At 41.1% G+C, this 11297-nt stretch overlaps 1 protein-coding gene across 1 annotated transcript; it reads left to right on the forward strand.

Annotated features, from left to right (window-relative positions):
- Positions 1-328: 328 nt before the first annotated feature.
- On the forward strand, positions 329-10820 carry meox2a (mesenchyme homeobox 2a). Its single transcript, XM_085366666.1, has 3 exons — positions 329-1227; positions 5354-5526; positions 9906-10820. Exons 1-3 carry the CDS (start codon positions 675-677, stop codon positions 10122-10124), a joined length of 945 nt encoding a protein of 314 aa, XP_085222792.1. The 5' UTR covers positions 329-674; the 3' UTR covers positions 10125-10820.
- The last annotated feature ends 477 nt before the right edge of the window (positions 10821-11297 follow it).

Raw genomic sequence — 11297 nt, forward strand, 5'->3', positions numbered from 1 at the left:
CCTCTCCTTCGATCTCTCTTCACACTCTCTCCCTTCCCCTCATACGACCTCCCTCTCCCTCCCCCAGCCCCACCCATGAACCATTAAGGCTGTTTTCTTGTAGGAAAAAAGATGGCCACCCGAGGTCAGATCCAAGTCCAAAATAAATTGCCTTCTTTCCTGAGGCTCAGCCATTTTAATAGTACAGATTTATTATGCTGTGCTTTTTGGAGGGTGATCATATGTATGTGGTCAGTAGCGCGTATGCAGTCTATGACCCAGCCTCCCTCTCACGTTACACCCTATTTATAACATCCCCTGCGCTGGCTCCCCTCGTTCTGCAGTTCCTAGGAACCTCCTTCTGCTCCCAGCCTAGAGCTCCAGTCCCGTGTTCCTCCTGACATCTGAGAGACTCAGCTGCAACTTGTCCTGGGCTAACTGTTTATCCTGTACAGCCTGGCAACTGGCCGCATGCTCTGGATTACCACAGGACACCCATTTCAAAACACATTTTACTTGCTGCTCTGACTATTTTTTTGTAACTGAAGAGAAAAGTTTTGGGATAGTCAAGGGAGAAAGGGAAGCATCTTGGATATGCGCTTGTGATCTTTCTGTTTTTGGTTGATTTAGTAACATTGCCTCTTACGCTTGCCCTTCTCGCCTTTCCTGGAGGGCCGTGTGTGTGTTTGCACACAATGGATCACACACTGTTCGGCTGCCTGCGGAGCCCCCACGCCCCGGCGCAGGCCCTACATCCCGCCTTCACCCAGTCTCCCCTGGCGCTTCACGGACGCTCGGACCACGTCTCCTACCCTGACCTGGCCTCTTCGTCGTCCTCCTCCTCTACCTCCTCACCCTCGCCCTGTATCATCTCCAGCTACCCGGGTGACGACAGCCTGTTTCCTGGGCAGCACCACCACCACCCTCACCGCGGCCACCTGCCCTCCCAGCAGCATCACCACCCACCTCAGCACCATACATCTTGGCATATCCCGCAGATGCCGTCACCTGGCAGCAGTACTCGCCACAGTCTTTGCCACCCACACTCCCACTCATCCCACGACAATGGGCCCACGCCTTCAGACCTGGGCCACCCCGGTGGGCCCAGTATGTGCGCCAGCACCCCCAGTCTAGGCAGTGGCAGCACCCCTACAGGGGCCTCTTGTGTGCCTGCAGACTTTGGCAGACAGACTTTGTCACCTGCTGAGGCCGAGAAGAGAAACGGCAAGAGGAAAAGTGACAGTTCAGGTAAGAGAAGCTGGGATTTTCTGAAGCGAGAAGTGAAGCAGTTCTAAAGGCAGAGATTTCATTCGTGTGTTTTTTAAAGCTGACACATTGCACAACCCGAGACTTCATGTAAAATACATTGGAGGCATTTCTAAAATCTCTTTGTTCATTATTTTACTTGGATAAACATTTTAACATAAATATCAGCGTTTAAGAAATTCCACACAGAGCTCAAGAATAACAGAAACATCTGTACACATCACTCTAAATCATTCAACAGCACGACTGTTGGGAATTCTGCAGCTCTGATACAAAAACAAAAAAACGTCTGGAAAGCAGTTTGTAGGTGCCGGCTGACACGCAGCAAGGCAGGAGGCGACAGGCGGACTGAAGCGTGGAGCAAAGGCCACATCATAAGTGTGCGGGCACATCTGACTACTGGCATGTTTTGTTTAAAAATCACATCTGGTTTGTTGCGACACTTTTTAGAGAGCTGAGAATAAAGAGGGCAGTAAAGAATTAATGTCATGGATTGTAAAAGACTACACCGGTGCCTCATGGCACACTAAACAACCGGGCGGACGCAAATTGTTTTCATTTACTAAAAACTGCAGTTAAAAGAAATCGCAGGTTTACTGAAGTAAAATGAAAGTGAAAATATTTGAGTGTCATGTTTAACAAAGGCCAAGTTTAGATAGGGAACTTCCTACTGTTACAAAATGAATGTAGCTAATCATATTAATATTTGATCTTTTTTCATTGATTTTAAATGATCTTATTATCACAACAAAAAAAAAACACCACTTAATTCCTATAAAATTTAAAAGACCATTACAAGTTTCCTTTATTTTTATCTACAGGCAGTTGTATGTTCAGTGCAGTAAAGGTCCCGAGGGCAGTGAGCTTTAACAACACCTTTTTGTTAAATTTTACATTTGTGATTCTCCCAAAAATCACCCTTGAACTATGCATGTATAATCATTTTATTGTTCTTAAATCGGGCCTCATTCATACAAATGTATTTAAAAATTCAAAACCACAGATAATTATAAAAAGCACACTTCTCACAAATCATTAATAAATAAACACCTTTTTAATACAATTTTTAAATTGATGCTAAACCAGCTGATGACCTGCAAAACCTTTGCAACCTGCAGGCACCACAATAATCAATCACACAATGACAAATGGCCGGGGTCGGGTCGCAAGAAATCTCACTAGCAAAGTGATATCAGTGAGAGTTTCTCACAGAAAGTCTGCTTGCCAGTTTGTTTCCATTTGAGGATTGCAGCCTGTCATTGCTAATCCTGCACCCTTTGGATAAGGTCTCTGTACTCACAGTGCATCATCCGCAGTTGACCGGTGATATTCCCACATCTCCACAGGATACTTGGAGAGTGTGTTTTTTCTCCCTCTGACTGGTTGGGTGTTGCTGTAGCTGACAACAAGTTTATATACCAAAAGTTGGGGAAATATAACAGGATTAACTTCAGACTGACTTTAAATAATAATACAAAACAAAACACCACTGGCACTAATTTAGTTTTCAATCCAAATTCTGCGGTGATTATTAGAAACTCCATAAGTGAACTGAAATATTTGCCATTTTACAACATAAAAAGACAAAGATTTCAATGTTTTATTTTCCTTTGCACTAAATGTCCAGTTGTCCACATGCAAAATGTTGAAATAGTACATTTAACCCATTAAGTCATTACTCTACCTCCTACTCCCTTTCCTCTTTTGTCAAATCACTGGAAAACTGAGCCCTTGCCTCCAGATCCCACTTCCTCTGCAACAATAGTCACTGCATACTCATTACATGTGCAGTGCATTCTCCCAATGCTAACACCAATCATGCTGATTATTGGGGCTAACTAGGCTGCTGACTCATTCAGCTGTCTAAATATCAGAGCGCTGCCTGTTGCATGAGATAGAGCTCTGATTAGGTTTCACCATCTGGACGAGAAACTTGAGCGAAACCTGAATTTAGATACAGAAATAATAACAAAACCCGAGAGCTCACTTCCATGCTAGAGTTTACCCCCTTTTTTGCTCAAATATGAAGCTTCTCGGCTTTCTGTCTTTAATACCCAACTGTGAATGTTTCCTTAAGGAAGGACGGAGGGTCAGCTAATGAGATGAGTCCGTGTGTCTGGTTTCTGGGGAACCTGCAGCAGACTTTCAGCTGCAGTGACGGCAGAGGGCCTTTGCTGAGTTTCTCAGTCACATTTGCACAGTACTGTCAAGGGAGTGGTCGTCCTTTAAAAGTTACTAGATTTTCTGTGGGGAACAATAAAAGGTGCTTCAAGTCTTATTTTGTTGAGGCAGAGTTGTAAAACAGACGAGTGAAGTGCCGAAGGCGTTTTGCTGGCATTCAAAATTTCTTTTAAAGCAGTTTAAGAAAAACATTGCGGCATCGTTGATGTGTTTGAATCCTTTTTTGTGCATAAAAATAAAATTTAAAAAAATAAATACATTTTTCAGTAAAGGGAAAACAACCAGTGCTTATGTTCCCAGCATAAGAAAAATAACCCGATCATTATTTTATCCATCCAATCTTACATTATTTTTTAAAAGCGTCACTCCTGTAATGCGCTAAGTTCATTTGGGAACCCTCAACGATGTGCCCTGTCTGGGTGCATGTATTTTTCTCATATTATTCCTGCTTTTTTGTGGAGAGATGAAAGTTACAGGGAGAACCTAATTGCTGTGGTGTAGTGGCTGGGTCATAAAAGCTCGCCGCTTGTTTCAGCTCCAGGCCTATTGGTCTGGAGCAGCTGGCTCTGTTATACTTTTATTTCTCTTTACACAATGTCTGTGTTTACCAGAGAGAGTGGATGAACACATCTGAAAGGCCTGCTTCAATAAGACACACACTGTAGCAAAAGGACTGAAATTACAGAGAGGGAAAGGCAAGGTCAAGGGGGAGCTGGACACAAGTTGCGGGTCAAGCAATGATCGGTTTCATTTCATAAAACCCGTGAGGGAATTCTTGCAGTCTTATATATGTTTTGTTTGTCCTTGGCTCTAAAACTGTGTGACTACCATACAAATATAACTTTTGTAGGGCAGTTTCAGTTTACCTCTCATCTTCTCTTCAGACTCAAGGGAGTTATTTTGCTTGAGAAAATATACACTTAATTAGAAGGAAGATTCTCTTTATGACAGGAAAACAGAACCAGCAGGGGTCCCCGATGGGACAAATCTGAGTTAAAGTTGAAGTTTCCTCTCTTATGTGGCTTCACACTTTGCACCGTTTGTGAGTCTGGCTCTGAGCTGCATGCCTATTTACAGTTTGGCTTGACGTAGACCTGCTGGATTAACACACACGACAGAACAGGACCGCAGATGAATTAGCATGCAATCGCTGCTGCCTTCAACTGCAATGTGCAACTGAAGCGTGTCCAACAGAGAAACCACAAAGACTGCTCACAATAGGAAAATTTTGGAGGGCAAATGAGCCGTATGTGTTTTCTTCGGAAAGTTTGTGGAAATACCAAAACAAAAAGTATTTTTCTGGCATGATGAATTAAAGTGGAGATGTCACAAGCTAGGAATTTATATTTTTTTAAGGAAGTGCATAATTTGTTCCAAGTTCCCACTTTGCCCATATTTGTATTACTGATATATGCATTTTTGAAGACGTTCATTTGCAGCTTCCTGGATTTTACATATCTAACATCTGATCTTATGACTGCAGTATATTTGCTTTCTGAAAACTGCAAACTTAATGGCAATCAAAAGACACACAGTTGAAAAATAATAGGATCAAAATAAATGCAAATAGCAGCACTTCAGACACTTTTTCCTTTCCTGATATAAAATTTAAAGCTGGAGCAGCAGACTTCTTCAAGCCAAATTACATCCATGTTGACAGTAAAAGAGCCAGCCTATTGTAATAGCACAGCTGCCGTCGCGCAGACACACGTGTTGCCGCCCACGAGTCCTTCCAGCCACTTAAAGTATTCATAAACAATGTCTGAACAATAAAGTGTGACTGACAGCTCTCACTGTTTCTCTTACTTTGCCCCTTTTCTCCCCCTGCTGATTTGCACCTGCCACGTAACATTTGCCTTATTTTTATTTTTGCTGCATATAAATCTGCTCTGAGTGCAACACAAACCTGTGTGGTGTTTGGTTTCAGAGTCCCAGGATGGGAATTACAAGTCAGACGTGAGCAGCAAGCCCAGGAAGGAGAGGACGGCATTCACCAAGGAGCAAATCCGAGAGCTGGAGGCAGAGTTCGCCCACCACAACTACCTAACCAGACTAAGGCGCTACGAGATTGCTGTCAACCTCGACCTCACTGAAAGACAAGTATGTTCCTACCCACCACTGTTTGTTTTCCCCTGGGTTTAGACATTATTGAAACCCCCCCCCCCCACCCCCCATTAGCACATTAATGCCATGTTGTGAAAACAAAGGCGGCCTCGGGACGACGAGGAGGCTTTTCAGCTTGCTACTGTGTTTTTGTAACTTCAGTGTGAGGGCTATTGTACTCCAGATGTGGCTGTATGAAGGGACTATCATATTCCAGATGTTCCTGACTATTCTTTCAGGCCATCCACAGTCAAGACAGGGAGACGGGTTTAAGGAAGTGCTGTCTAGCAAGTCACTTCCTCTCTCCCACTGCCCCTGCAAATACAAATTGGTCTCTGAGCGTGGGCCGATTGCTGTAAAATGCAGGCACATGAAATAAATAACAGGAGACAAATGGTTGAGGGAAGGAAAAAGTGTAGTGTCTGTTGTTCTGTGACACCCGTTTGGAAGCTTTAACTCACACTTAGTTGACCCCATGCCAGCAATATTTTGCGTTGTGATAAGGTGTAGTTTGAATGTAAAAAACAGACGTTTTATGAGATGCTCTTAGAAGCAAATCACCACATTAGACCCACAAATTTTTATATATATATATATATATATATATATATATATATATATATATATATATATATATATATATATATATATATATATATATATATATATATATATATATATATATATATATATATATATATATATATGTGTGTGTGTGTGTGTTATTTATTTCATGTGCCTGCATTTTACATCAATCGGCCCACGCTCAGAGACCAATTTGATAGCATGCATTTATAGCGTGCATGTTGGTTAAATTCCAGAGCTTAGTGGAACACATTAATGATTTTAGTTCCACTTACTCTTACTGCTTTCACATATAAATATGTCAGCTACAAGAAAGTAAAAAAAGTTGCACTAAAATGTATAATAGATTAAGAGGTGATTTGTTAGGGAGGAAAAGAAAAGATTAATCTTAAATTGATTTAAGATTAAATCAAGAAAAAGTCTTGATTTACGACCCTGTCCCCCCATTTAGAATGTAAATAAATACATAATTAAATGCAAATAATTTAAAAGATATATTTAAATGCTAAGATTACAAAAGCCAATAAATAGGTGTGTCAATCTATTTGAGAATCATACATTTTTAACATATAATTTCATTTTAATTTGATGCCAAAAACACAGTAAGAAACTGGAACTGGGACATGTTTCCCCTTGTTGCATCATCCCTTCATTTAACAACAATTGGTTTGGGAAAAGTGTTTGGGAAAAGGTTTTCTCCCTCTTGCTTGTCATAGGATTTCAGCAGTTGAGCCTCAAATTTTTTTTGTTTGCTTTGTAAGCCACCGAATGTTTTAAGTGGGCGACAGGTCAACACTGCAAATAGGCCAGTGTAGCACCAAGGGTCTATTACTGTGCACTGTAAATGTCCTCATTTAAAATTATGTTTTAATAAATTTAACCTAGTTTTTACTGGGCTGTGTGCATTACTTGCATAATAGAACACGTTGTTAAAAAGTTTCTACTTGACTTTTCTGAGAATGGAATATTTCCACGAGTGCAAAGGATCATGGGACTGTTAATGTTTAATTTAGTACTGTAGTGTTGTGATCTTTTTTTCAGTCATGTGTTTAGACTTTGATTCTTGTGGATATCTGATGTGGTTTCCAGGGTTTGTGCTTCAAAGGACAGTGTAAAGGTTTAGCTATTAATAGGATGAGACGGTCAGTGATGCTGTTTAACTGTGCGATTTTGTAACTGTGTGGTGTGGGGCAGAAAAAAAACACACTGATATCTTTGTTTCTTAACATGTTATGCAAATAATGTGTAAAAGTACTTTTTTAAAATAAAAGACTTTACAAGTTTTATGAATATGCAAAACTACAGTTGTAAAAAAGTACATTTAACAAAACTGAATAGAGATTTGTTTGGTATATACTCACCAACCACTTTAATAAGCAGAGATTGTGGTCCATACTGACATGAGAGCATTACACAGTTGCTGCAGATTTTTCTGCTCCACATGCATGATGGGAATCTCCCATTCCTTCACATCCAAAAAAGTGCTCTCTTGAACTGAGTTCTGGTGACTATGGAGGCCATTTGAGTACAGTGAACTCACTGATATGTTCAAGAAACCAGTTTGAGATGATCTGTGACATGGCATGTTAGGGGCACGAAGATGGGTACGCTGGGGTCATAAAGGGATGGCCGTGGTCAGCAGCAATACTCGGGCATGTTGTGGTGTTTAGTCGATGCTCACTTGGTATGACGGAACTCCAAGTGTGCCAAGAAAGTTTTCCCTCACACCATTACAACACTACCGCCAGCATGAACTGTTGATGCAAGGGAGGATGAGCCAATCTTTTATGTTGTTTACGACAAATTCTGACCCAACCATCCAAATGTTGCAGCAGAAATTGAGACTCATCAGAACAGCCAATGTTTTTCCAATCCTGTTCTCCAATTTTGTTTCCCGTTCTTTGGTGACTTGTAGTGCATTCAGAGAGGCTCTTCTTCTTCTTCTATCAGCACAAAACTATCTGGCCATTCTCTTCTGACCTCTGGCATCAACAAAGCAATTTTTGCCAAGAGAACTGCTGCTCTTTGGATAGCTCCTCTTTTTCTGACCATTCTCTGTAAACCCTAGAGATGGTAGTGTGGGAAAATTCCAGCAGATCAGAAGTTTCTGAAATACTCAGACCAACCCATCTGGCAACAATAACCATGCCACATTCTGAGTCACTTAAATCACCTTTCTTTGCCATTCTGATGGTTGGATTTAACTTCAACAGAGCTGCTTGACCACGCCCACAAGTCTAAATATATTGAGTTGTTGCAATGTGATTGGCTGATGAACATTTGCGTTAACAAGCAGTTGAGCTGGTGTACCTAACAAAGTAGACAGCTACAGTGTATATTGAGTTTATATGAAAACGTAGTGAAATCTTTGAATCCCACTAAATGTGGTGACTGTAGACTTTCAGAGTAATGTGCTTCTCAGGCTGAAAGCAAATGTAAATTGTAACATGAATGTGAAATGTATCATGCTCTGCTTTTCCATCACATTTCAAAGTCGCAAAAACTCAAGAAAAGGTCCAACTTTTTTTCAGCCTTCTCCAAGACTATCGCAATTAATCTTTACGTGGCTTTACAGAGCAGGAAATGTGTGTGAAATTTTGTCAGCTTATGCAGCATATGTTGTGTGTGACCTCAGTTTGGTCTGGGAAGTAGAGATAGTGAGGTAAATATTGGCAAAGCAATCAGTTCTTGATTTATGTTGTGTGTGCTGTTTGGGGAAATCTGATGGATGTTTTATGTCTTGCAAAAATAAAAATATTTTCAAAGATGGCAGCTGTAAAGCTCCAACGCCAATGCTTGACTGGGTTTAACAGAGAGTTTATTATAGATTGAGAGTAGATTGTAGCTACACACCTAATTGCAGTCATTAAATGTTGTAAACAAAAATGTGATATAAACCTAATCAAACTTTGAAGGTTTTAATCAATATCATTTTTATCCAGATTTGACTTGAAAATTTAAATTGCATGAACCAGTGCGTCTTGTCTTCTTTTGTACGTGTATTACATTAGTGCACCAGAGTGTTTCCAGAGAGGCCATTTCCAGAAAACCAAGTGCCTTATAAGTTCTCCCTATATGCTTGTTTCACACCTGTAGATTGACCAACCAAACCTGAGTTCAGGGTCTTTGGTATTTTGTATAAAGTGAGTGTCACTTTCAGTGTAATGTTAAGCAGTTCAGGTACACTGCAGGTGAGTCTGAATAGTAATTTTTTCTGATGTCTTGAGAATATTACTAAATAAATGCTGCTCAGCTTCAGTCCTTGTCCCTCTCCTGCTTTTAGCAAAGACCCCAAAGCCTGTGAAGAATCTCAGGTGGTGCTCAGTCCATTGTACACCCTTAACATTTAAGACAAACGTTTGTGCTGTCAACTAACTTCCTGACCATGTGACTGCTCACCCCCCTGGGAATGACACTCCCCAAAAATAAACCGCTTCCACCCTGCATGACAGGGACAAGCTCGGCTTCCCATCTCATCCTCCCCCTCCCTTCGAGCGCGTGTGTCGACACTAACGGAGCCACTGCTTCTATTTGACGTGTAAACCGTTTTAAGCAACAGCTTAATCATCAGTCTGAGAGACGTAAATACGGTCGGGGCTGTTGAGTCAGGGAAAAACAGGTAGACACCAAGTGCCAGATGTAACCGAACATCCATACATAATTGTTGGTGCAGAAATAGCTGCCAAACTTTAACAGAACGTTGCTGTCGAGAGCATTAAGGCTTCCTAATTACTTTTTGGTGATTTATGTTGAGTTGTGCAACAACATTGATATTTTCTGTCTCTCTGCAGGTGAAGGTGTGGTTCCAGAACAGGAGGATGAAGTGGAAAAGAGTGAAGGGTGGCCAGCAGGGGGCAGCAGCTCGAGAGAAAGAACTGGTGAACGTGAAAAAGGGGACGCTGCTGCCTTCAGAGTTCTCTGGCATTGCGGCGCTCCACCATTCGACGGACTCCTTAGCCAATGAAGACAGTCATGACAGCGACCAGAGCTCTGAGCATGCCCACTTATGATGCACACACATGCAACCCTGTGCCCCCGGAGCCTCCGCCTCAGGACCGTCCTTAGAAGGACTGCTGTTTGCTGATTCGCCATCGTCATACAACGATGCTAAAAAACATGTACAAATGTACAGAGGAATGATGTATAGTAGAGACGGAGTTGTCATGCAGGCAAAATGTAAATTTGATGAACTGAGCACATAAAAGGAGACGGTGCCATTGGTTTAGAAAGTCCTCAATAAATGCCAAAACAGAGAAAAATATTATGAATCTGGAAATGTGAGATCATTGGTTATAGAATTCTTCTGGACAGTACAAACAAATTTGGAAATCATATTCATTTAAACATTCCATGTTTGCCTTGAGAAAAGCAGGCTGTGGCTTTGATTTGCACTGTTAAACATACAGTCTGCTCCTCAATCGGTTTCTACTGTAAAAACTGTAAATTAGAATGTAATGGAGTTATTGGTCAAATCAAGTGCCAGGAAATGAAATTTGCCTAGCTAATATAAATGATTTGTAAATAAATATCAGTATTGTTTTACCTTAACAACGATTCTATACCCAGACTATTCAGCTCGTGCAGTAATAAACACTGATGGTTCTTAAGCTGACACTTTTCTGCCTGGAGATGATGTTTTGCAAACAAATCTGAAACCCCCTTTTCAGGGTCTGTTGCAAATTGAATAAAAATTTAACCAGTGGTAAATGGAATTTCTTATGTACAACTTTTTCCCCCCATTTATGCAGCCATCCACACTTATGAATCCAAGGTGATGAATGTATGTTCCACAAAGTGAAGCCGAAACCAATTAAAAATTGCAGAGTGTGTAGAAAGCCGGTGATGTGGGAGCAAACTAAAATCACCTTTGCCTGGGGGCAGGGTAGGGGCTCCAGCCCGCAAAGGATCGGATTCTGTTACAACATCCAGTTGAAAATAATTTCATGTCTTGATCTCATCTTTCAGCGCGTTGTGATTGTGCATGCTAATTTGTTTAAGAGGCACCACTGCATTTTTTTTCGCTCCCCCAAACCCACAGCATGAGCGTGATTTCTTTTTCCGTTTTCCCTGCCACTTTATTACCATGCATTATTCTTTAGAAAGTATTTACAAATATGAAACACTCACCGTTTCCACAATGTCTTAAATTTTAAGCTGGGAACAGTATCGTCCTTGATGTAACA

Source organism: Diplotaxodon limnothrissa, linkage group LG11 (genome assembly GCF_057381915.1).
Source record: "Diplotaxodon limnothrissa isolate DT_005_m linkage group LG11, D_limnothrissa_male_GT1.1, whole genome shotgun sequence".
NCBI lineage: Eukaryota > Metazoa > Chordata > Actinopteri > Cichliformes > Cichlidae > Diplotaxodon > Diplotaxodon limnothrissa.